This window comes from Anoplopoma fimbria, chromosome 3, assembly GCF_027596085.1.
Source record: "Anoplopoma fimbria isolate UVic2021 breed Golden Eagle Sablefish chromosome 3, Afim_UVic_2022, whole genome shotgun sequence".
Lineage (NCBI taxonomy): Eukaryota > Metazoa > Chordata > Actinopteri > Perciformes > Anoplopomatidae > Anoplopoma > Anoplopoma fimbria.
The window spans coordinates 16,266,538-16,293,744 of NC_072451.1; the positions used below are offsets into that span (position 1 = coordinate 16,266,538).

Consider the following 27,207-nt stretch of genomic DNA (forward strand, 5'->3'; position numbering starts at 1 on the left):
TAATATGGTCTTACAGAACACTTCTCTTACTCATTTCTCCTTCTCTTGCTCCATCTTTTCCCCTCTCAACTACCCCCGATACCCTCTTTTCTCTCTTTTTCCATCTTTCTGTCTTCCTATCCAGACGGTGCTGATCTTGAGGATGACCCATCGTGTTCTTGGCCAGCATCATCTCCTTCCAGTAAGGATCAGACTTCTCCAGGACACTGCGAGGACTATGATTTTGGGGAGGAAGAAGGGGGCCCTGGCCTGCCATACCCATGCCAGTTCTGTGACAAGTCCTTCAGCCGCTTAAGCTTCCTCAAGCGCCACGAACAGAGCCACGGGGATAAACTCCCTTTCAGCTGCACCTTTTGCAGTCGCTTGTTTAAGCACAAGCGCAGTCGAGATCGGCACGTGAAGCTACACACCGGTGATAAGAAGTACCACTGTGGGGAGTGTGACTCTGCCTTTTCCCGCAGTGATCACCTCAAAATCCACATGAAAACTCACGCCTCTAACAAACCCCACAAGTGCCCTGTGTGCCGCCGAGGCTTCCTTTCCTCCAGCTCCCTCCACGGCCACATGCAAGTACACGAAAGGGGCAAAGATGGCAGCAGCTCAAGCCTTTCTCGAGCTGATGAATGGAAGCTGAAAGAAACTCGCAAATGCAGCCGTTGTGAAGAGGGCTTTGACGTTCCAGAGGAGCTCCAGAGGCACATCGCGGAGTGCCACCCTGAGTGCTCTCCATCAGAGGATGGAGGCCTGGGTGCCACACTGCAGTGCATTTACTGCCATGAGCCCTTCAGTGATGAGGGAACCCTGCTGACCCACATTGACCAGGCCCACAGCCGAGACAGGAAGGGCCACACCTGTGCTATCTGCTCTGAGCACTTTCTGTCTGTCGAGGACCTCTATGCTCATATGGACATCCACCAGCTCCCCGAATCTAGTAACCATAGCAACAGCCCTTCTTTGCTGACCGTGGGCTACACCTCTGTCTCTAGCACCACTCCTGACTCCAACCTCTCTGTCGACAGCTCCACAATGGTGGAGACGGCGCCACCTGTGCCCAAGACAAGGGGGAGGAGAAAGAGGGCGGCTCAAAACACAACGGACATGGGAGGACGTGCCTCCAAACAGCCTAAAGTCTCCTACAGTTGCATCTACTGCAACAAGCAAGTGTTTTCCAGTTTGGCTGTGCTTCAAATTCACCTGCGAACCATTCACCTGGACAAGCCAGAGCAGGCTCATACTTGCCAGTTCTGTTTGGAGGTTCTGCCCTCTTTACTAAATCTAAATGAACATCTTAAGCAGGTCCATAATGCAGAAGACCATGCTGTCCTGTTAGCCAGCTTGCCTGACGCCCTCCTTCAGTGTAATTTCTGCCCTGAGGTATTGACTGACCTCAACGGCCTCCAGGAACACATTCGCTGCTCCCATGGCTTTCCCAGTCCTGTGGCAAAGGAGAGCAATGCCTTCTTCTGCCCCCAATGCTTCATGGGGTTTTTGACCGAGACTACTTTGGAGGAGCATGTTCGTCAGACTCACTGTGATGGGGGAAGCCTGCGCTTTGACTCCCCCATGGCTGTAACTCCCAAGGAGTCTATAGTAGAGGTGTACTCCTGTTCGTACTGCACCAATTCCCCAATATTCAACAGTGTTCTGAAGCTCAACAAGCACATTAAGGAGAATCACAAGAACATTCCACTGGCACTGAACTACATCAACAATGGAAAGAAATCCCTGCGCACTCTTAGCCCCTCTTCTCCAATATCAGTGGAACATACCCTGCTTAAACAAGGCGGCTCAGCCTCACGCTCTACCGGTGAGTTCATATGTAACCAATGTGGAGCCAAGTATACCAGTCTAGACCTTTTCCAGACTCACCTAAAAACTCATCTGGATGGTATGCAGCCTCAACTCACCTGCCCACAGTGCAACAAAGAGTTCCCCAACCAGGAGTCCCTGTTGAAGCATGTGACGATCCACTTCACTATTACCTCCACTTATTACATCTGTGAGAGCTGTGACAAGCAGTTCACTTCAGTGGATGACCTACAGAAGCACCTACTCGACATGCACACCTTTGTGTTCTTTCGTTGCACTCTGTGTCAGGAGGTGTTTGACTCCAAGGTGTCTACTCAGCTCCACCTGGCCGTAAAGCACAGCAATGAGAAAAAAGTGTATCGCTGCACCTCCTGCAACTGGGACTTCAGGCATGAGACTGACCTACAGCTACATGTCAAACACAGCCATCTGGAAAACCAGGGCCGTGCCCACCGCTGCATTTTTTGTGGGGAGTCCTTTGGCACAGAGGTGGAGCTGCAGTGCCACATCACAACCCACAGCAAGAAGTATAACTGCCGCTTCTGCAGTAAGGCCTTCCATGCCATCGTCCTTCTGGAGAAGCATTTGAGGGAGAAACACTGTGTGTTTGAGGGAAAGGCACAGAACTGTGGTGCTAATGGTTCTGCTGTAAGTGTTGTGGATGGCCAGCCTAAAGAAGATGCTGAGCTACATGGTCTCCTAACCAACAGCCATGGTTCAGGGGTAGCAGTAGGATCCGTGGTGGAATCTCAGAACAGCCGGGATGGAAGTGAGGAAGAGGTGGACACTGCAGATCCCATGTATGGGTGCGACATCTGCGGGGCATCTTACACCATGGATTCACTCCTCACTAACCACCAGTTGAGGGACCACAATATACGCCCTGGTGAGAGTGCCCTGTTGAAAAGGAAAGCTGAAATGATAAAGGGCAACCACAAGTGCAATGTCTGCTCCCGCACCTTCTTCTCTGAGGCTGGGCTGAGGGAACATATGCAGACCCACCTTGGGCCTGTCAAACACTATATGTGCCCCATCTGTGGTGAGAGGTTCCCTTCCTTGCTCACCCTTACTGAGCACAAGGTCACCCATAGCAAGAGTCTGGACACAGGCAGCTGCCGCATTTGTAAGATGCCACTGCATTGTGAGGAGGACTTCCTGGAGCATTGCCAGATGCACCCTGACCTGAGGAACTCCCTGACAGGTTTCCGCTGTGTGGTGTGCATGCAGACAGTCACCTCTACTTTGGAGCTCAAGATCCATGGTACCTTCCACATGCAAAAGACAGGCACTATGTCCGGCAACCACCAACCCATGGGCCGAAACAATATGATCTCTCATAACCAGCAGCAACACCATATCCAAAAACCTTTCAAGTGCGCCTCTTGCCTGAAAGATTTCCGGTCGAAGCTAGACCTGGTGAAGCTGGACATCAACGGACTGCCTTACGGACTCTGTGCATCCTGCGTAACAGCAGCTGGCTCCAAGAGCTCCAGTCCAACAGTGAACGGAGGAAGGCAACAGCAGCAGCATGGTGGAGCCACCACCCCAGCAACAACTACAGCCACGTGGATCCAGGGGGAGAGACTCAGCCCTGGAGAGGGGAAAGGCAAAGCCGTCTCTTCATCATCTTCATCCTCTTCTACATCCTCATTATCCGCTGCCAAGACACGATGCTCCAGCTGTAATGTGAAGTTTGAGACTGAAGCAGAGTTGCAAAACCATGTCCACACAGTGCATCGGGAACAGGCTGGGGACAGCAACGGCGGGCAGCTCAAGACCCCCCAGGTGTCCCCCATGCCCAGAGCCAGTCCCTCACAAACTGAAGAGGTACTGTTATTTAGTGTTGCATTAAATTAGGTTTAATAGTTCATTAAAACATGCTGAGTTTCACAAATTGTTCTGTATTGCTATTTTGCCATTTTGTTAATAATTATCCTTTTCCTTTTGGTCTTATTTTCAGAAGAAGACATACCAGTGCATCAAATGTCAGATGGTGTTCTACAGTGAATGGGACATCCAAGTCCATGTGGCCAACCACATGCTGGGTAGGAGATAACTCTTTTTTTTTTTCATTCATTGTGGTCTCTGTTGCTCTTCTGGAACAAAGTCACAAAAACAGTCCTTGTGTATTATCTATGTAAATATGTTTTTCTACGTTGTAGCATACATTTAATCAATTTGGCTTTTAGTTGTGCGATTTAAGTGTTAGAGGGAATGATTTTGTGTGTTTATCATCGATACAATATACAAATCATTAAGGAAAATACCCCAATTTCACAACAAGTATTTGATCATTTTGAATAAATTTCAGACAAAGTCTTTTCATACTTTTTTTAAAAAGGTGAATCACAATCTAAAGACTGATGTGATATATGTAATAAAATATTTGACCCTGTCTCATTCAGGCTCACAAGTATCTGGATCACATCACCAAATAGGTGGAATTATTTTAATATTTTGACCATCAATTGCATCCCCAGTGTTGTGCATTTATAAACCCATCACCTTCATCTCCCCATGCATGTGAATGGTATAAAATAGTACGTGTGCATGCTTGTGGAGCAGAATCTCTCCACTTCAAACCACTCTGTATGAAGGTCGTTTGAAGTAGTGGAAAGATACAAATTATTGAAATATTAAAATACCAAAACAGATTTTATTCAAGCTGTTTTAAATTCCAACTATTATTCCACAGTTTTTGAAAAATCTCCACATTGCTACTGTACATTATTTTGTTTGTTTGTTTATCGTGCCTCCTCACTTAAGTAGTCTGTTCAGATGACTGAGATCTGAATACAACATTTGGTAAATACTTTCATACTCTCTGCATTTAATGACGTCAAATCAACTGAAAAAATGGATATTTGATTTTATTACATTGTGTATCACAAAATTATTCCAAAATTCCCAATTTTCTTTCACAAGATTCTTAAACAAAGAGTGCTGGTGTAAGACTAACCTTCACATTTTCAAAATGTCTTCACTTTTGGTTGTCATTTGTATGCAGGCAGAATAATTTGTAGAGAACAGACAATTGGAAAACAGGTTTTCTTGCCTGCAGTAAGTAGGCGTCTGAATTCCAGTCTCACGTTCCTTTATTCATTCATTTATTCAGCTCGTTTGGCGGCTCTTTCATTACACTGCATTATCTGTTGTCTTCAGTGGGAGAGAGACTCATTGATCTGGAACCAAACCGCCTCTCTGTTTGGGACACGCTTCTAGGCGCAGGTGAATTTAAACACGGTGGGCAATTCTATCAGGACCGGTAGGCAATTCTATCAGGGACCCACTGTTTGTGCATAAACAATCAGAAGCATGTGATTTGTGATTTTGATGCTTCGGTGTATTTGCAAAGGAGAGAGACGAGCTGAGAGTGTGTAGGTGTGTATTTTGTATTCATCTTTGCGATCTGCTCACCCACTATTCTACTGGGGGTGCCTAATACAGTACCATGCCAGCATTAGTCCTTTCTCTCGCAAAGGCAGGCACGGAGCACACTGGGAGGGTAGAAAACAAACCCCCCTACTGGTTATTTTATGTCTGTCAGACGTACAAGCACACAGTTCCCCCATAATGGTGGAATTGAGACAGCTTAAGATAACAGGAGGATAGGTGATTGGGTTATTGTCTGATGTCTTACTTCTCTGATATGCCGTTGCTTTGTATTCAACATGATCACAGGTTTCATCAGACTCCTCAAAAGGGTTTCTGTTACATGCATTTGTTTCGTGATCTCTAAAATATGGAGAAAACAAAACTCATCATGATGAAAATTTGGTAGAAAGATGAAGTTGTCAATGTGTGACTGCATTTTGTGAAACAAAGAAACTAAAAGTGAAATGGATTGAATAAAGAAAATAGATTCGACTGAAGAGGTGTATGGAAAAAACTTTTGTATCAGGTTAGTTGTGTAACAGCACTAACGTTGATCTCTTGGATTTATATAGCTTCTGAAGAATTGGTACCTTTTTAAATGTAGAATGGGGTTAAATTCAATCCAGCCTGTAATCACTGCAAAACCAATTTGGGCCAAAAACACAGAAAAAAACACTCATTAGGAAAAGCTCTAAATACCTTCTCTACTGAAAAGGGGACACTTTCTCCTTTTAATGGCCATCTGCACAGGAGAGGGGAAACAGGGGGCTGGGGTCATCTCCGCTCAGCTGTCAGCGTTATTAGCGTAGGTAATGGAGCAGACGCTGGATTCATAGGGGTGTTGTTTTCATCCATGCCCCGCTCCATGGTGTCAGCTCACACTGATAACTCTATATATAGTGATGTGCCGTGACATAACCATAGTGCTAAGTGTATGGAACAACAAAACCCGAGCCTGTCTCACCCAGACAAGTCCATATTAGCTGCCTTTGTAATACAATAGTCTCCCTAAACCAAGTGCACTCAGCCTCCACCCTCCACCTCCTCTCGTTGGTCCGAGGTGCTCTTGGCTGCCTCTTCTGTACGACTGCCAGCACATTTTGATGCGTGGACATTGCACTCAGGCGATGGCGGTCCTGCTTCAAACTTAAAGCACAGCTCTGGTGCCCAGCTACTCGACATTGCCTATGATAATAGAGGTAAATGAAAGAGAAGGAGGTGGCCATGGGTGCAGAGGGGTGTGTGGCAGAACAGCCCCAGCCAAGCCTGTGAACGGCCCCACGTGTTTTAAGATGGAGGCCGCAGCCTGCTAGGGCCCAGATGGATCAGTACACATTTGCTGTACAGCTGGTCGCTCTGTTTGGGGACCTGGTGTGATACTCCTATGGAGAAAAAAATGATATCGCCACCATCCAAGGAGCAATTTAATAGCAGGCCAGAAGACAGCTGGCCACTCTTTAGTTTAGAGTTTTTTTGGCATGGCTCACTTACAGAATTGAGGGTGTCCGATTTTTCTCTAGAGACCCACAGATTTATACAGCTTTCAGCTGCTGCAGTCACTACCAAACCTTTTTATTTCTATTTTTTCATTGAGATTAAAAAAAAAAAGAAACAAATCTGTCCAGCAGATCAATTAGCCATCTTGTTCTGTAGTAATTGCATTGGACAGAAATGTCTAAAATCACAGTGCTTTCACAAAGTCGTCCATTATTTTATTCTTTTAAGAGGACCTTTGAAGGTCTTTCATTGACACAAAAGCCTGTATGGTTTTATCAGCATGCCATCATGCTACCCCATTGCTTCACTTTGACCCCACTGTAAACTATGACATTTGGAGCCTCATGGGGGAGCAAGTTTGGCCCATTTATCGCACTGTTTCAAATGTCCCTGTGTGGATTTTCAGAGCCCTGACATGTTTTAAAGCACAGGCTGTTTCTTAAAGGGTTTTAAAGGTGAAAAGGGTTTTTGCCTTCCTGTTATATCGGCTTTCAATCCAATTCTCATCTCACTCCTGTCCACTCCAAGCAGCTACTGCCAAGGTGGCAGTGCTCCGAAGGACAACTGTAAACAAACAAACCGAACCACATCCCAGAAAAGTGTTTTTTGGGGTCACCTCTACGGATTTTTTTGGGCCGGTGACAGCACCAAGCTCGAAGCCAAGTCAGGGAGGAGCCTTCTCTCGCAGAGAGGAGCCGGTGGCCTGGTCGGCCCAGGCAGAGGGGGGGCACTGGAGGGGTGGAAAGGTTCGGGGGCGGAGAGGGAAAGGCACATTTGCTGTACAGCTGGCCGCTCTGTGTGAAGCAGGCACTGTGGGCCGTTACGGAGCTGGAGAGGAGAGCGAGTGAGAGGCCTTTAGCTCTCCTCTAGTTTCTCCTCCTCCTTTCTGTTCTCTCTTTCTCCTCCCCCACCCCCACCCCCCTCTCAGGCCACTATCTCTGAGTCCCTCTGCCTCACTATCTAGCTCTCACATTTTCATATTTACTGCGCTCCAACCTGGCAAAGCGTACTGCGTTGGCTGTCAGCGGAGTAACAGACAGGAGGCACACTGTAACAGTATTTGAAGCTGGAAGGCTTGTTTTATTTCTTGCTAAAGGCCGCAAATTATCCTTGACACATATCCTCTTCTCTTGGGCCCCTAGAGCAATTTGGCCCGTGTATGTTGATTTCATGGTCTCCATCACTGTCTCTGCCCTGGTGGCAACACATTTACTACTCCATTAAAGGTTTCTTTTTTTTTTCTTTTTTTTTCTGGTGCATAAACAGAATTTGGTATTTTCATTCTTTTCTTTTTTTTTCTGTAATCCTCTTTGATTAGGAGTGTCTGTTGGTGTTCGCTCATTCATAGAGCACACACACACATGTAATCTGCTAACAAACATGGCCAAACACTCCTCATTTGACTCCTAGGGGGCTGGATCAGAGTCAGAACTCAATAGACAACACGGCACAGGAACAGGATCAATCTTATGAAATAAATAAGAGAACAGGCTTGGACCAGCCAGTGGAAACAAAGGAAACCATGCGTGCCATATACCGAGTGTGATATCTGCCTGCTTTTATTAATTGGTGATTAATAACGCCTCTCTGTTCGTTAGCGCAGTCACCTCCCGTGCAGCCAAGTGTGTTGCTGCTAATATGCAATTATGCGCACCTTACTGCTCGTTACATTATACCTCTCCCTGACTAATGTGGCGTCCATGAGGAGAATAGAAAACGGAGTGAGCTGCAAAAAAAAAAAAAAAGAAGAAAAAACCCCCCATCAATAAGATTCTCACATTCACTGTGTTACCTACCTGTATGGATGGAAAACAAAGTTTCTTACAAATTCCTCAATGTAACCAGGAGACTGCATTAAAAGTTTTACAGCATTGCAGAGACTGTTTTGCTCTTCCTGGTGTTTTTGTTGTAAAGCAGAGGTAATTGACATCACCATGGGGATGCTCTGTTGCTAGGCCAGACAAGCTCAGGCTGATGTGGTCCTTATCTATTGATTTTCCTGACATTTCCCCACACTTCACAGACTAGGCCAACATGTGAGAAAATATCTGATGCTCTCAGTTCATACAGCCTGTTTGTACAAACTCGGAGCGAACACTTGCTGCCCCTTGCTGCATTGCAATTGGTAGGTAGATGTCACCATGGTGATCCGGGGCAAATTCCTTCCAGTGATTGGTTGAACTGTGCTCATTTGTTGAGCTAGGCATTTTAAAACATAAATTACATACAATAATACCGATTTATATAAATCCTACAATTTTTTTCTGGGAATTTTAAGACATCGTCTAATGAAAGCACCACTGGTGTACTTCAAAAAAAAAAAAAACTCCTATGCAAGTCTAGTTGAGGACTTGGGCGACCTGAATAAAGGTAGGCTCTTCCTGTGCTTCTGGCTATGTTTTATTGATATACAGGAGGGATGTCTCCTTTAGAGTGTTAATGCCAACCCTTGTTCTGAAGTGAAGCCCATAAATACTGGATGATCAGAATTAACCTCTGCATTACTCTACCTCCCAGTGGTCTCTGTGATGTCACCAAGGCCGTAGGTGCACGGGCACCCCTGGTCTGATGGGGTTGCTTAGCAGTCTGACTGGAGGGGGGCTTATGGGAGAAGTGCAAACAGACAGTCCTGCCTTAGTAAAGGTCAGAGCTGCAACCTACACCCCTCAAATCCCAGCCCAGCCCTGATGGGACCAGGGTTCCAAGCGTGCCTAGAGATGCTTGTGGTAAGGGGGAATTACAGTGAGAGTCAAGTGGTGCGCTGCTGCTGAGCCGCATTGCTTTTAGAGGTTGTCAGCACCAATAGTAGTGTGACAGATTTGATCTAACTTTGTGTTGGGACTCTTACTCTGTGTGTTTGTGGAATGACATGCATGCTGGGACACCAGTAGCTATCGTATGCTACTGAATAGGACAGAGTCTCAATGTTGTTCACTAAATAGTTGTTGAGTACGCTTCATAGGTGAGGAGAGGTTTGTAGTACAATAAAAAACAGACTCCGAAAGAGTAGTAGCCCCAAAAAAAAGTTTTAGCTCTTTTTATAGTCCACAATGGTGGTTTTACAAAGTACCGTGTAACGAATTACTACCCTCATCGAACTTTGGCTGCGTGAATGGCAGACAGGGGGGGGAGGGAGAGGGGAGGGGGATAGGGTTCTGAAAGGCCCCCCAGCGTCAAAGCCTTAATAATCATGTGAGCAGCGCTGGACTTCATTACCCTCCTGTTCGACAGGCCGAGTGCCAGCCTGGATTGCTGGCTGGCTGTGGCAAGGTCAACGGCGGAGGAAAAACCAGTTACTGTGTTACTCTGGAGCGGAATGGAGAGGGGCGGCCATCTGTCAGCTCAGGCCTGCCATACCCGCAGAGCAAATGGACACGGGCGGCCAGAGGAGAGGCCACAGACACCCATAGAGCTAAACCCAGTGAGCATAACACTGAGGCATCGACACAGATCCAGCCAAAGAGATGGGCCTTGGTACCACTAAAACACATATACACACACACACACACTCACACAAACACATAGCGGAGAAGATAAGGCTATCTGCAAGATATTTGGCAGCAGGTTGTGTGTGTTTATGCATGTTTGTTTTTAGTGTCAGCGCACTATTGGGGCCCTACTGTTTTAAGTCCAGATGGCAAACCATTTGATAAAAAGTTGATAAAAGTTTTGCTTGGCTTGCCAATGGTAAATGTTTTAATCATAGTGTTTTTTTATGAAGACAAATTCCTTGTGAATCTAAGTGAATTTTTTTTTATTGTCTATAGAACACCTTTTTCATTTCAACAGGCAGGTTAGGGATCTGGTGGAAGCCGCGTGTTTTCTTCCAAACAACAAGAAAAACACTGCCATCATATATTCTCTGTCTTTCTCTCTCTCTCTCTCTCTCTTTCTTTATATTATATATATATATATATATATATATATATAGCCGTCACGCACGTTTTAGTGTTTCACCTTGCTGGCTGTTTGTCAGCGTCTGAGTCGCCCCGACCCTCTCTGTGAGGACCTTTACGATGCCCTCTGGCCAAAGTGGAAGAACCCTGTGGAATGTTCCAAAGCTCTCTAATAGGTTTCAGGTGCTGCGGGCCACCGGCCAGCCCCCGCCATCACCCCACTCTGTGTGTCTTGTGTGATAGGACTCCCCGCTCAACAGTCAAAGCACCGCCATTTCTCCTCTAAAAAGAGAGAGGGCAGAGCTGCTAAAATGGATACCCATTTTTGTTTACTGTAAAATTCACTTTGAGCCCAGTGCATCTCCTCCGACTTGAGAATTTTAACGTTCAAACAGTTTCTTCTACCCATATGGTTGAAGTTCAGGCGGAAATGCAATTTGCATCTCTTCCATCCCACAAACTCAGCACAGCTAAAGTTCCTCCTTGTTTTCCCTCCCGCACCGAGAGTACCGACCCCCCGGCTTGAGTGTCAACATGCGCCGGAAAACCGGGAGATGGTCCTGGGCGATTCCCCCCCTACATTAATGGAAATCACACAGGAACTCCCTGGATGAAAGCTTTATTAGTTATTAAGGTTTAATGTTGATATCAGTGCTTATATGTTTACTGGAGTGCACAGTGCTGCTGATGTGGAATTGTCAGAGTGGTGCAAATTTAGTAAGGAATTAGTGTACACCCAGGATTTAATTAAGGGATCTATTTCCATCTTGTTAGAAAGAGATAATGTGAGTACTGCATGCATCATAGGTTACCATATTAAATGCTGCTTCCTGTAACAGCATTATATCCACTACACTTGTGCTTGTAGATTATAGAAATGAAACAACAATCTATATTTGGCTGGAAGAATTGTAGCTTAAAGATTGTCTCAAGCAAAAGAGCTCTCACTGTGCATGAGACATTTTTGAATTTGAAATAGTATGGCGTTGTATTTTTGTGCAATAGCAATGCTAAAACACAGGTGAAATGGTCACACTTCCACTCTTTTCATACGTCACTTTCCATTTCTAGCATGACGGCAGAGTGTGAACACTGAAGCGACATGGCCTCTTTGTCTCTCCATTTGTCCCACCGCCGCCGAGAGACGCAAACCTTAAGCCACTCACTCTCTGATTAATCTTTAACATTTATAATTACTAATTAAGTTAGTAAGAGACTTTTAATGTAGTCCTCCTTCAATGGGGAGCAGAGAGGACAACAGATCATTAGCTTCAATAATGAACGCGGATGAGACAGATAATGGCCTGTGATAGGTGAATACTGACAGTTATATTAAATGAGGCGCGTATATGGGAAATGCTGGAGCACTTCATGGATTCAAAGGCACAGGGATGCAAGGTGGTGAGGCACTCCTGTGACTCCGGAAAGGCCTGGAAGTACGAGGAAAAGTAGGAGATAGTTTGTGCTCATTAAAACATATCTGCAGAACAGTCAAGTCCATATTAGCATGCAGTATGTATCATATAATGTATATCTGCAGTGTTAATTGTGTCAACCTCAGTTTCAAGTACAGTTTTTATTTATTCATCCGCTCTCATTGAGTTTTTGGTCTCCCTAACGACTTCGGTGTATCTCATTATCACATTATTACATTAGTGTCTGCATTATACTGGTGGCTGTAAGTTGCTGCCCATTAAAAGAGTCATTTCATCTCCCTTTTTTTTTTACCTTAACGACGATGCTACTCTGGCACAATCCACGAGCCTTCCCACTTTGGGGAAGGTGCTTATGCCATAATGATTATTATCATTAAGAAGATATTAATGTGCTTAGTGTTTGCGACCCAGCTGCTCATCATGGCCTGAGCTCCCTGCCGGGGAGTGGAAGAGAGCCGCTGCCAAAACGGACAGTGCACGTAGGCCACCGCCCACCTGTCCAGAGGTTTCAGGGTCAGTGGAGGTCACACCCACCTACCTCCCCGCCCTCTGCTGAACTGGAGGAGGGATGGCTCGGAACATCAAATTGGAGGAGATGAATTGTGTTATGCGGGATGAAGTCTAAAAAGCGCTTCTGGATTCAAGTGGTTTTTAAAACTCACCCCAGATTGTAAGCAACTTCCTCGTATACAATACAAGCATACATATTAATTATAGTTATGTTACACTGCTGTGAGGGGAAATGTGTGTTTCCCTGCAGAGATTCATGCCACATAATTATTCATTGAATTTCAATCTTGCTATTATTTCAGACTATTCCGGCAGCAGAACACTAATGCTTGACACTACTTCTTTTTGCATTGAATCAGAGTTTTGTAAATAAGATGTTTAGTTTTTTTAATCGATTTAATCCAAAACATCTACAAAATATTCACCTTTTTTGTATTCTGAAAGACGTACAGTGGCAGGACGTTGTGATGACTCCCGTTTTGAAGCCTTCTATACACACACAGATAGACAACGTGGGGTGAAGACAGCCTGGCTCAGCCTGCTCCAGTCTCTCAGTTTCAAATTGCTGCTTCATTAGGGCTTGGAAAAGAAGCCCATGGTTACATTTAATCAAACGAATCGGTATGGCAGACCCACATAATCAATCACAATCCTTATCCAATATGCTACATTCTGTAACTACCAAGCTGGCTTGGAGAAAAGTCAATTATGGACCCTCTCTCTGCTCCTCTGCCGGGTTGGCTGAGATATTATACTGTTTCTGCAGTTGTTTTCATTATGCAAACATGGACTGTGTGCATCTAGCCCTTTTCTATTCATGCAGTAATTTCCTAGTTCTCCTTTTTATACTGCTAGTTCTTGTACGACACACGGACTGGTGGTTTGTTGGGGAGTATGATGTGCCATATCTGGAATAATCAAATTAACTATTAATGATTTTTGCTCTCCAACCAACACTTGTGTTACACAGTGGGCTGCAGTCAGTCCTGTCCTTCATATTTCATATGTTTCATGTCCATATGGATCTGTTCTCACTGTCTCTCTCTGTATGAAATCGTTTGCAGCTCTACTTTCTCACCACATATTGCCGAGTTCATTCATATGAATGCAAACATGCACGCACTGCGCACTAAGGTACACGCACGCACGCCCACACACAAACACTGTAAACATGCTCACATACTGTACACATACTCATCACTCAATCCATCAATCTTGTTTTTTTTTCTCTCCTATGCTCGTCTTGTGTGTTCTTTCTCCCTGCCTTTTCACTCCGACGCGGAGCCTCGGCGCAATCAACTCGCTCCGCGTAATACACACACGCCAGCATAACACACACAAGCACGCACACACAAGGTAGCTGGGTTGGTGGGGGCCATGGCTGCAGCTCTTCTGCGCAGTCCCAGAGTGGCTCCCGGGGCTCGGCTGCCAGTTGTTTGCCAGCGTCTCCGGGTGGAATTCATTCAAATTAAAGCGGTGGAATGAGGCCCGAGTCCCAGAATGCCTCGTCCCTCTCCTTCATCAGCATTCCGCCGATGAGAGTAATTAAAGCAGAAATTAATTCTGCTGTAAGCAGAGGAGCCACAGAATAACTGATATTAGAGGCTGGATGATGAATGCTTGGCATCAAGGGAGGTCTCACGGGAGGAAGGAGAAATTCACAGATCTCTTTCTCTTTCTTTCTTTCTTTCTTTTTTCCATCGTTCCACTTTGGCTTTCTTTTGCTCTCTTTGCCCACTCCTGTGTTTTTATTCCTTTGGTCTATGTTGTCTACATTTCTCGCGTCTATGTATTTCTTACCATGTGTCAGCCTACTATTTGCCCTGTCTCATCTTTACATTTCTTTCATGCTCCGTAGCAACATTTGTCCTTCCGTGGCGCCTACGTTTGCCACAGAGAGCGAAAGCCACCAGTTTTAAGCATGACTGAAGACATCGCCACTAAGCCTCCTCTGCTCAGTAACAGTATTTCACATTCTGTCAGCACTGGTGCTCTCATTTTCAGTCAATGGGCATATTAGAGTGTACTGATGCTGCAAATGCAAGCGCTTTGTTGTTCTTCAACAGAAGCCAAAATGGAGAGTGCTTCCAGGTGAATTCTATAATACCAGGAGCTCACTATTAATTGTCACATGAACAAATATAACTGTTAATCAGAATGTGAGGAAACATATAATGCACATTATTGAAGTAGACCACGTATATAAAGTGTCTAGGAGCTAGACATGTTGTATTATTTTCAAGACAAACTGTCTTTCTCTCCCAGGCAGAGTTTGAGATTGAACCTTGAAGCTCTCCAGATGATGTGATATTCTACCCAGGATGATTCAATGATCCCCCATGTCCCCTGACGCTTTATTTTTGGAATAGCACATCTTTAGCAAGAGCAGTCACAAGACTGAAAGACAAACAACTGAACTCATGAAACACTGAGGCTGGATGGGGCTGTCAGTGAGACTGTTTTCCTCTCTTAGAATCAAATGGAATTGAACAAAGGTTAGCTCTTTGGGGCTTTATGGTAATGTGATATACGATGCTGCCATGGAATTTGCCAATGCATGTCTTAGCACTGTCTGACTCCAAGGAGGGAGGGAATGGTAATTACGCTGACCTCTGCCCCTCCCTCTCTTATTCTGCCCTCTGGGTAAAAAGCCCGAGGAGGTAATAAACAATAGATAGATTTGTCTTGTTTGTATTGCAGCTGCCGTGCTTTTAATGGCACTCGAGATTGATCTCTATTTTGAAAATAATACATGGCTAGATCTGCAGGTAGTAGGACTGCATTTTTAATTGGTTTGTGCGGGAATATCTCAATCAGATGTAAATGAACCGAGGCTCAACCTGAGAGTCACGGACTGTTATTAAGAATTTAGCAGGCTGGCCTGGAATTGAAACACAGAATGAAAGATTAGGAACGAGACCAACCCCAAACCTGTTGATAGGGCCGGGTAGGGAGGCTGAAAAGCTGAAAAAAGACTTTGTTGGCATGGCCCAATAATGCAAAGTCTTATGGAACAGACGGGATGTAATTTCTCTGCTGTTTTCAGCTGGAAATTGTTACTTTTGATACAATATACACAACCATGTGGCAGGACTAACTATCTCAATTATTTAAATTATATAGATAGTCTCATTTTAAAATACGAAATATACTTTTTGCTTTATGAAAGTTAGCAGAATGGTGGATGTCTAATATTGCAGTGAAACTCAAATGCTGTCTTTTATTCCAACCCATATCTTCCATGCCATTTGGCTGTTTCTCTTTCCACTTATCTTTTTTCTTCATTTTGGAAAGATGAAGCAGAAATAGTAATCGTACAGTAAAGGCATTTCCTCTAAATTATTTAGCAATGCTGCCTTAATATAGACACAAGGTTTACCTATGGACCTTACTAAAAGCTTGCTACACGGCTGCAATTTTCTAAATGTATCTCCGCAGTGGATCACATTGCTGTAGTGCATGATATCTCTGTCTATCATTCAGAGTGGCGATGCCGTTATGAAAGGGGAGGGCATATCTTGATGTCTGCCATCCTGGAAATGGCAGCAGCATTGTTTGTTTGTCTACTTTGTTCCGCACACCAATAAAAATACACTCAAAATGAAACCTTGGTGTAACGATGACCTTAAACGCAATGACACTCTTTCCCATAACATTGTCCTGTCCAATAGTCCAGAACTCCCCAAGAGGCCTTACAGCAAGTCTAGGAGGAACCAAATGAGAGAGAAATCGATGACGTTCCTCTCTCCACTGTCTCTGCCCTGGCTGAATTACTGAAACAAGATGCTGCACTTAGAGGAGTCTTTGGAGAGGCGGAGGGAGAGAGAACGAGATGTGGGGGAGAGAGAGAAACACTTTTAGGGACATGGGTGCCATTTAGACTAGGACCATCTTCTCACAGAAAGCCACTAAAAGCAGTGAATGATCCTCTTCCTGTCCCTGGCTGGGAGGTGGTTTAGCCTCCTGTGGTTATACAGAACATACACTCAGGTTTGAGGTCAAAGCAAGATCATTAAAAAAGAATATTAATTTCTGAAGTCCAAGCATAACGATCGTACACGTATGACTCGATCGATTCATCCTCAACTTGAGCTAAGCATATCGCAGTTATTGTGCGACCAAAAGCAGCAGACCATGCCACATGGACCCAATCTGACTTTTTTTTTTTGGATTTCCTAATGTGGAATGGGTGTTGTTTAACATCCACGCCAGGTTTTATTGTCTGAACTATGAAGATGAAAATGAATCCCGCTCGTTTGGTAGACAGAACGTGGTGCTTAAGGGACCCAATCCCTGTAAGTGCCATTAAGTGGAAATTGCCGTTCACATATTCCAGTGGTTTGATTAATTACACTCTCTCATGTGCTTTCATAAAGGCCCAATGAAATATGGGGAGCAAATTGCATTGTGTTCCTGTATCCTGTTATGTAAAAGCAGTTTAATTATTGACACATGTTTTGCCACCTGGCAGGGGAAGGGATGGTTGGACATGAATAGAAATCATACAATAGACGTTACGGGCGGATAGAGCTAGCACTCGAGATGCCATGTGTTTCCGTATGTGTGACTCGTTTCATGTCCCCGCCTTCACCTCGCCTCAGGTTCTCCTGCTGAATCAGAGCAGGGAGCAGACGTGATCAGCTGGATGTGTCACAGTTGTAAGCGAAGCCTTTTTGTGGAAAGCGACTGCTCTTTTAAAACCTGTTTAACTTTGTGCGGCAGGACTGCTTTCTTGAAAGGTCTCTTCTAATAAATATGTAGTTAAGGAGATATTTTGTGAAGGCTACGCAGTCTCTCTGGGGGATTTAAAAGATCACTGCTGGCTTTGTGTGATATCTCAAGATAGCTCATTTTGATCAGAGTACTGTCTTATGCACTGCTTAGTTGCTGACACACTGCTACTTTGAACTCAAGGAAGCAGTGTAGGAAGACAACAATCAAATTAAGTTTTAACACAAATGTCTTTATTCCCCTTTTTCTCCCTTTTATTCTTTCTTCCTGGGCAGTGCTTTCCTAGAGGAGTGCCCTCTACTGCCACGGAGACTCAATAACATCAGAGTGCCAGGGCAGTGCTTCCCTTCTGTTGTAGCCAGTAGTACTTAGGCTCCACACTACTCTGTATTCTACAGTGTATGTGGAGGTATTAGCTCATAAAACCCTCCTACTGTCATGTGAACCCACTGCTGTCCCTGAGCTCCATATGAACAGCAGGGCTCTGATACTTAGTCCCAAGCTGTTCCTGTTTGCCCAAAACGATCAGGCCTGGCCTCGTGCTCTCTACCTGATCTAGTTGACTGGGCTGTGTAAGTTAGGTAGGCAGTCCCTGTCTCCACCCCCTCTCCCCCCCTCCTCCCTCCCAATATGCACTTGGACCCGGGCTCAGGCTGCACCTTTTCTGTTCCACAGGGATAGGGGGGCCAGATGGAGGAATTTGATTAACCAGCAGTGGAGGACCAAATGTTCAATTGGATACAGAACCAGTTGGAAGGCGGGAGGGAGCGAGGGATGAGGCAGGGTAGAGGGGGAGAAATCTAAAATGGCTGGTCATGTGCGCCGGCCAGCACTTTCCAAAGGGGAGCCCATACAGACACTGAGGTGTAGTAATGCAGAAGCCCTTTTCCAAGTACCAGCTGGGCCTTTTAGGAGCCTCTATCCCCACAGCAGACACTCGGCAGCCTCCGAGCAGCTTGACTTTACCATATGTGGAACTTTTTTTATGCTCCACCTGGTTTCCCCAGGGGACCTGTGCCACTGGGACGCCGGAGGCAGGTGAATTGCTCTTAATGCAAGGCACTGAATCACTGGGCCAACAACATGAGGGAAGTGCCTAGGGAGAGGAAATGGATCTGCAGAAAGGCTGGCGCAGACCGGTGCGACCTTGGAGCTAGTGCCCGCTGCGGAGTAGAAAACGAGGCCGCGTGATGTGTCACCGTGCCCCCACTCACCACAATCCTCCACTTTGATAATATTCACACTTTAGTTTCTTACGTAGGAAAAAAAATAATTTTAATCCATTTCTAAACCTTCCTCGGTTTCTATTTAGAGTTTCTCCCTGTCTCGCTTATTTCCCTTTTAGCCGATTCATTCTAGCTGTGTCATATATTAATCTATTGATTGAGATTTTGCAGTATTGCTTTATAAATGTAGCATGACTATGTTCTGCTTTATAGCACTTTTGTTACAATCTAATAATTGCAGGCCTCCCATGGAAATATTAATTTACTTGGCAAAATCAGCTGTTGTTATCTGGTTGGTTTTATATTATTTTTTTCTACCATAGTTTGAGAGTCCGGACCATCAGGACAGGTAGGTTAGATGAGGGATTTTTTGCCTGGACACTGGGGGTGTGGTCACTCTCCTGCCTGCACCTGTCTCACTGAGTCTGTGGCACAAAGCCAGAGGTCAGGGGTCACCACAGTGGGCTGTCAAGGTCAAAAGGTTTATCACTCTCCAAGGGGTCCTGGAGCCATCGCTCAGATTCTACAGTACACACGATCTGCCCAGTTGAGTTTTCTTCTTCCCCCCACTTTTTTCTAATCCTTCCAAATGGCTCGGGCAAAACTCCTGACAGCAGCAAGAGAAACAAACTGTGGGATGTGGAGCTCTAAGCCATCAGCTGGAGATTTCACTTTGAAAAGAATCCCTTTTACTCACTGCCCTTTCCACCAATCAGAGGGCCCCGCCAGAGTCCAGGCACCCGGAGCAGCTGCCCTCTGACCCTGACAGCGGTTGTTGGTTTATTTTGTTTGGGCATTTTAGAGACGATGGGGCTGCTTTTGACAGGGCAGGCAGCAGGACTTGGATGAGGTCTTTAGCAAAGGCAGCCAGCGAGGGAGAGTTTCACAGCTCGAGAAAAGACTCAAGCTACCCCTAGCTGGTGTTGCAGTTCCAGCATTACGCTCATATTGCTGGAGCTGTTGTCATATTCATTGAGACATGTGGAAAATGGCCCATTTTGGAGGAAAATAGAGGCCATTCATGCAAAGTCAATTCCATCAAGCAGACAGAAATTCCTCGATACCCCTGTTTAGGCAGCTGTGCCCTCTGATCAAATTACACCAACCCTCTTGCAACACCCACACCTCCTTCTGCCCCTTTTGTCCCCCCCCTCAATCTCCTCTGAATGTGCCAGGAGCCTCAGATGGGTCTCCCATTCATCGGGGAGAATGGGAAAGGTGAAGAGACATGAGGGGGGCACGTGACCCAGAGTTACACCTACCCGCAGCAGTAATTGGGGCAAAGCCACGGCGCTTCCATGGGTCAAAGCAGGGGGCCTGTCATGTGAGGGGCACAGGGGCAGGCAAAGGAGGCACATCCCCGGAGAAGAACTAACCGTCATGCCGTAGCACCAACTCTGACAGACCGCAGGGAACGGGCCCGCCGAGCCGAGCCTGTCAGCTGTTCCAGCAGCGCAGAGTGATCGCGGAGCCCCTCCGCCGGGACTGTATTACTGAAGGCTTTTCTTCTCTGCCTCTGTTTTATTTTTTTGGGGTGGGGAGGGCAGGTTTCGCGAGTCTGTGCGCGAGAGGGGGGTGTTGAGGGGTATAATTGAGAGCACAGAGGGAGCTTCGTCTCTCCATCTTATGATTTGGAGGTGAAGACAAGCGCCCTCGGGGGCCCCCTGTCAGAGCTTTTGGGCGCACTCAGTGCAGACTTCAATAAAAACACACAAAAAGAATTCCCCCACAAGGGCGCCTGGCTGAATTGCTGACGCCAATGTAAAAGATTCCGTTTTCTGTGAATCATTTAGTACGCGACCCTGAGCTCTCTACACAACGTGACAATAACAGGAAACCCCCCTCTGTCCTCCTTATCGCGGAAAAATGAAAATTGCAACGAACCCAGAGAACGCCGAATTATTTTTTTTCACACATACAATTTCACACATCGATCACCCTCTGCCACTCCTCCATTTTTGTCTTCCCCTCCCTGCTCTCGCTCCTCTTTTTCTTTTTTCCCCCCTCTCACTGTATTCCTGTCATGACAAATGTCAAACGCAGTCCGTTAGGAGAGTGTTTTTTTCTTCTCGGTAACCAAGAACTTGCCAAGTCGAATGTGCGTTGGGACAAGACTGCTGCGGAAGCATCACATCGGAGCACCAGCATCAGATATTTCTGTGAAAGTAACAGAAATGTTTGAAGGTGTTGTCACAAGCTCACAGGTTCCTGCTGTTTGTGTGCACCTGAGGGAAATGGCGCCTTCTCACCCCTTTCGTCTCCACCCTCCCTATTGTTGTTCTTAAACTTATTTCTCTGTTTAGTTGTTATCACTTTTATTGTGGTTAAGAATCTCAGCATTACTGTTTTGTTTTTTTTGTGGGTTTTGACAGAGGGGGTCGGTGTTGTAGTCAGAGTTAAAATTAGAGGAGTTGCTTTTCTGCGTGACTCGGAGACATGTCATCTTCTAGAAGCGGTGGGGAGTCTGTCAGTCACAGCCATGGTGTGTTTTAATCATCTCTGTCCCACTTGGAGGAGCGCTGACGGTTAGAGTGAGGGTTCCCTCCCCTGGACAATACCAGTATGCTAGAATCTCATACACTCTGATGTCAGACGTAGCAACCAGTTAAGAAATATGAGACATTTCTTCCTCAAGTTAATCCTGCAAATTCAATGGGGGAATCAAGCGACGTCTGGTGAATTTGAAGACGTATCACAAGTGTGTTTGAAGGTTTTTTTTGTGATCCTTCAAAAGATATGACAGCTGGAAGGAGATTGGCAACAAAATAGCAGGAGTTTGTCACTATAATAAGAGAATGAAGCTGATAGAATAATCAAAACCCACGACATCTTAGAAGCTTAATGAGCGAGGGCTCCCCCCAAGCGAGCAATAATAATAGCGTTTTGTAATTCTATAGCCCTTTTGATAATACTCCAAGGAATTTTAAATAGACGTTTCTTTGTAAAGCAAAGTAGGCTAGACTGCAAATTATATTTTCCATAATGTAGCGATGACGACTGGAAGTTTGTCGTTACAGTACGTCGCTGAGAGAGAATGTGCGCCTATTTAGATATTAAAATATAAATATACAAATATATGCAAATATAAAAAAATGTACCTCTTAATCACAATGTCCTTTTTTAATTGCAGCTGGAGTGAGATTTACATTTAATGTTCACCAGAGTGGCGTGCGCCACCAAATTGAGCTTTAAACAGAAGTACTTAGCAAAATATTCCTACAAGCCCCCAAGCAATTAGTCCAGCTGCCTGCCTTTGTCCACCTACCCATTGTGTTCTTTGTAAAAACCATTCTCTTACACCTCCACTTACTACATCCTTCGAGACGCCATTGGAAATCCAGGGCTCTAAGTTGAACCCACAGTTGGTTTAAGTGTAATGAAATGTGTGTCATGTCTCTGGCTCTCTCCCTCTGGCTCCCCCTCACCCCTGGCCCCCTGAAAGCACTGCCTTTGACAGGAAGGCCTCAGTGGCTTCTTCTGCAGTGATCTTTAGCCCCTTCAGGTCCCATTGACTATTTCAGGACGTCCCTGCGATTTGTGGGTGGACTCAACCATTCACGCATGCTTCAGAGCATCGACGGTGGAGGAAAAATAGACAGATAGATGGAGTGAAAGCCTCGGACAGCTGAACCATCCCTCCGGGAAATCCTACCCTGATGCCTGGCTAAATTTAAAAAAAATATGGAAAAAAACAGCAGTATAGCCTCTACACTGGTTGTGTTTATTAGTTTTACATTAAGCTTATTAAAACACCATGTTGGCAGTGCTTATACAATCTGTAGACCAAGCTATGTGCTCCTTTTTTTTTCTTTTTTTTTCTTTTTTTTTACTCTGCGGTTTACACATAATAGAAACTATGGCAACAGAAATCAGGTGCGGTTCCTGCAAAAGGACCCAAGCTGAGCCATACCAGATGATGCACATTTGAATTTGAACATATATTGACTCAGTTCCTAGTATCGGTTTATTTTTCATATATACAATCTTTATGCAGATGAGGGCGAACAGACCATGCATGGAACACTTACTTTGCATCTGTATGTGAGTGTGTGTATGTTTATGAGGCTGTGTATGCGAACTACCTGAAGCTTTTGTGAATGTGCGACTGCGTGTACGTGTGTTTTTGCTCTCATGTGTACGTCTGTGTGTGGACGTGTGTCTGTGCATGGATATTGCAGCTTGGAGAAAGAGTGTGCATGTCCACTATATTAGACAGAGCGTGCGAGGGGCGCCTCAGCATGTGTGTGCTGCTGTCTGTTCAGAGCTCTCGGCGCCAGCAGGGAGCGCCATTCCAATTTACCCATCAGCCACGGAGGTAGGGGGTAAAAGCGCGGGGCATCGCTGTCGGAGATTTCACATTCGAGGGACGAGATTACCAGTCAGGGGACCCCTGTGTGGAGGTGATGAGGGAGGGAGACTGCCGGGGCACAGTGTGGGGTGGTTGGGACGGCTGGGGGACGGAGGAGTGCTGGGAGGGGGAGGAGGGCAGCTCCACTCGACGCCACCCTGGAATCCGTGGGCTCTCTGTTTTCTAAGGGAGCGTAGCTGCCAAGTTGCACATCTGCTTGACACCAGGCGCTGTGGTATGGCAGTCAGGGGCTGTCTGTCCTGATTCACATCTCCCTGTCTCTAGTTTGTCCTAAGGATCTGGACAACTCCGTCTCTTTAGAGTTCATTGCAAAACTGCAGAAAACAAAGGATGGAAGATTCTAACTTTCATAACAGCAGCAAGTATTTATCCCCCTCTTATTTTTATCCTTCTACGTGCTGTAACCACATGCACAGGAAAGATTACAAACACTAGAACGCGATCATGGCCTTGTAAAAATCATTGTGAATAGTTACCTCAGACCCGGTCTGCTGTCTGCCGTGCTCACTCAGCCTGTGTTTGAGCGCCGGCCAAGTCAGCCATGGCTGCTCCAGAGGCCCCGAAGCCTGTTGGGGAGACGGGACATTCCAAATAGCATAACTCATTCTTCACACCCTCTCCGCTGCCATTAGTTAATTATATGCAGGTGTTTTCCTTTCTCAGGTTTTTTTTTATTTTTTTGTAGATCTAATAAAAATGTAACCATAACTACATAAAGCGAAATAGCCGGAGAAAAGGAAGGGGGAAACATTGTGGAGGAAGTGGCTGAATGTGCTGTGTGAAGCAAATTATTGCCCCCATGTAGATTCATCAGTTCTCCCTGCTGGATTAAGGAAGGGCCTTTCTAATGAAGTTCGCCCCGTCAAAATGAAGGGACTAATTCTGATTTAGCTGAGGTAATGAACTTCCCCTCTCCTAGTGAGAGCAGCACCATGGGGCGAGGAGAGAGGGGTGGTTGTGTGAGGGGAGGGGGGGGGGGGGGGGCAAAGGAGAGTGGCAGTGAGCGAGAGAGAAAGAGAGGGAGTGAGGCAAGACGAAGACGAGACAGGAGAGAGACATGGAGCGAGGACAGAAAGATAGAGGGGAGAGAGGAAGCTAGGTGGAGACTGAGAAAAAAAATTATGCAAAACGCCTGTCTCGTATTTGCTGAGATGTATTAAATTTCCAGCACGGGTGCCTGTGTTATATAAAATTATGCTAATGTCTCGTGGCCCGCTGCGAATGGCGGCTTGCTGGTCCTGAGCATGCGTGGCTGGCCGCTACACGGAGCGCACTCAGTGGGACTCAGCTTTTCTATTAAGGAAAACCTCTAGACACCTGATGATGAATTCTCTCTCACCAAATGTTCCCCCTTTTTTGTGTCGAAAATATGAGCGCTTTTCTAAATGACTTTGGAGAGCCCGGCGTGGCACTCGGCGGCCTGCGTCGAGCAGGGGGGGAAGGGGGTATGAGAGGGGGGGGTCCCTCTGCAGCAGGCTAAGGGAGTCAATTAAGGCAAGCACTGATAATTATAAGCCGGCAGAACGCAGGGGCTGGCTAATTGTACAGTGTTCCATGCCGTGAGCCCAGCCAAGGGGCCTCTCCGCAACGCTCTCTTTCCCCGTTCCTTTGTGTGGACCGCAGACCCCGTAGAGTCACATACCTCAGCCCGACAATGCCACAGTGAGGCTGGCGGAAAAAAAAGCCAGGCATGTGCCCGTAATTAACTTTTTACATTCAGGCCATTCACTCTTTTGAGACCTGAAAGAGATTCTGGTTGGAATCACACCTCATTTCTTCTCTCCTCTTTGCTTGCCGGAAAGTTTTTTTTGCCCATTTTAGTCTTCCTTTACTTGTTTGTAATTTTTTTTCTTACTTTGCACAGCAACTGTCAATGAGTACAAGAGTCTTGGAACGCTAGGGCATAGCCACTTGACCTTTATTTCCTCTTAAAAGAAAAAAAAGCAGCAATTTAGAATAGGCATGTATAGAGTAAATTAGAGCATTTCAGTCCAGAATGGTGTTTGTGTGGCTGCAGGGGGTCCGGCGCTCCCATGCAATCCATCTCAGCAGCCTGCACTGTTTGTCCCCGACGGACCTCCATACCTGCCTGCAGCTGCAGCGCCTACACATCATTCGTTAACAAGTATTCGGCTCTGGCCTTTGTTGTTGTGGATTTCTCCCTTCTCTTTTTTTTTTTCTTTTCTTCTGCCTCTGTGACCTACACACTGTTCATTTGACCGAGTTTTAGCCATTGTGGGTTTCAGCTGTAAGAATAGCTGGTAATGTGGTCCAGGCGAAAACACAAAATGGAAGAGCATACTTTAAAGCACACAGTGGTTCTGCTGAAACACAAAGACTAGCTTCATCTGGTTCTACCAGCTGGTTTCCCTCTGGCATGGTGTACGGTGATACATTACATTCAGTGCAGATTCAAATCTAAAAATGGATGTATGTAAAAAAAAAAACTGAAATACAGGCCTGCAGTCTTTTAGCCATTTTATAAGCCCTTCCAAAATCTCATACAGTACGCCTACAGAACTTGTAATATCCTGTGTTTGGCTAACTTGTGTGTTTGTCTTACTGTACTACAGGATTTGAGTTACACTGACTGAGATGTAACAGTGATATGAATGAAAAGAAAGGCTTATTTCCACTTAGGCATTATGCCCCTGTTTGCCATGCCTCCTTGACACAGCTGAGTCATAAAGCTTGTAAAGACCTAATGCAAGCCATGCACAGAGAAACACAAAGCACAGTATGTTTTACAATCCTCTTTTGCACATAGCTCTTTGTATTTATGCGAGTCAACAGGTAGTCCATTGGTTCCTGTGGGAACCTATGTAATGTTTTTGCCGAACGAGTTGACATTTACGTTGACAATTTTGTGGCAGATTTCGGACGGATTGTCTAAATGCACAGCGTGTCACAGGAAATAAAAGTTCTTACTTACTAACTGAAGACTTGGTGAACTGATGAATCTATTTAAGGGGAAAGTTTGTTAGCTAACATTTGTAGCATGCTAGCTGTGTATCTTTTAGAGTGCATAAATAGTGGTCCGTACGTCTTTTAACAAACTATTTCACTAAACTTGCTGCTGCTCACCTTGCTGGCTAACCTCATCACTTTTTTGTTGCCATGCATATACACACTGAGAATTTTTTTATTTTCTCTGCGTTTCTATCCATCTGTAAAGATTTGCATTTACTTGTATTGAAACTTAGGGGACTTGTCCATATACTATACAGAGTTACTGACAGAAAACAAAACTATGTTGAAGCATCATAAACGTCTGAACATTTAAAGCATTCGGCCTCTGGTCTACTGGTTCAAAATAATTTCACATCTTAATAATTTTAATGAGGCTTAAAGCTGTGCCTTATTTCTCTTTTGCCTCTAATATTAATGCTACAACAATGACTTATAGCTTGAATTTCTTTATTTTCTGCTACAGAGTAAAAAAAAAAATCTAGAGTATCGCTCAACACACATGGCAACACACTCTTGGCAAATAACTCGAGTGGAAATGTCTGCTCAGTGCGTTTATGTTAGGGAGGAGAAGTCACCTTATGTTTTTGTCCCCCTTGTTTTTCTGAACTCCAAAAGGTGTTCTAGTCTGCTAAACCTTTTGTAACATCCACTCAAGCGGTACGCATGTTTATCTCGACACAAAACCTGTCAGTTTTGTGTTTCTACCTCTGGCCCCGGCAGCCAGGGGAGCTGTGAGGCGGTTAATGTAGGCACAGAGTGGCTGATCCTAGCAGGAGCCTAGCCCTGCTCTGATTAGCACCTCCAACGAGCTGCCATGCATCAGAGCTGACATTCTCCCAGAGACATGTTCCCCCAGAATCCTTTGCTCTTGCTGCGCGAGGGCGTCACCACCACTGACATGTCACAGCCAACACCTCACCCCTCATTCTCCCTCTGGAGGTTTGAAAACTGCATCAGGCATGTACCGAACTTGGGACCCTGACACGAGGGCTTTGTAGCCTCACTTAGCTAGTCTTTTGCCTTCTCCTGCAGACACAGGATGTGTCTTTTACATTCCCACTTCCCTACAGGCAAACTGAAGTAAAGCTTCTCCTTTCATGCTGCAGTAGTTTTCCAATCTCTTTGATTTTATTAGCTAGCTCGACCACATTTCTATCACTGCTCGTGTAATACATTAACTCATTGATAGAATGGGGTGAATTTTCAAGGTGCTATGATTAAATCTTGTACTTTAATTTTGACATTTTGCACTTGATTCACTCTGTCCTTCTCAAACAGCGGAGGCAGGAAATAGATATTAGCAACGTTCCCCCCAGGCGCCAGTTCTCCAATCAGCTTTGGTCCGGGGGAGTCCATCCCTTTGCGCTCCCACCTACCACCTTCCCACC

At 45.5% G+C, this 27,207-nt stretch overlaps 1 protein-coding gene across 7 annotated transcripts in view; it reads left to right on the forward strand.

The window, feature by feature from the left end:
• The window catches only part of LOC129089046 (zinc finger protein 521-like), an 89,719-nt gene that overhangs the window by 40,399 nt on the left and 22,113 nt on the right, over window positions 1–27,207 (forward strand). For 6 of the 7 annotated variants that reach the window (XM_054596374.1, XM_054596376.1, XM_054596375.1 and 3 more), the window contains 2 exons: window positions 125–3,636; window positions 3,770–3,854. In XM_054596374.1, the coding sequence (XP_054452349.1) occupies window positions 481–3,636; window positions 3,770–3,854 (3,241 nt within the window). In that variant the 5' untranslated portion in view covers window positions 125–480. The remainder of the gene's footprint in view (window positions 1–124; window positions 3,637–3,769; window positions 3,855–27,207) is intronic. The other variant, XM_054596372.1, reaches the window with a different exon arrangement.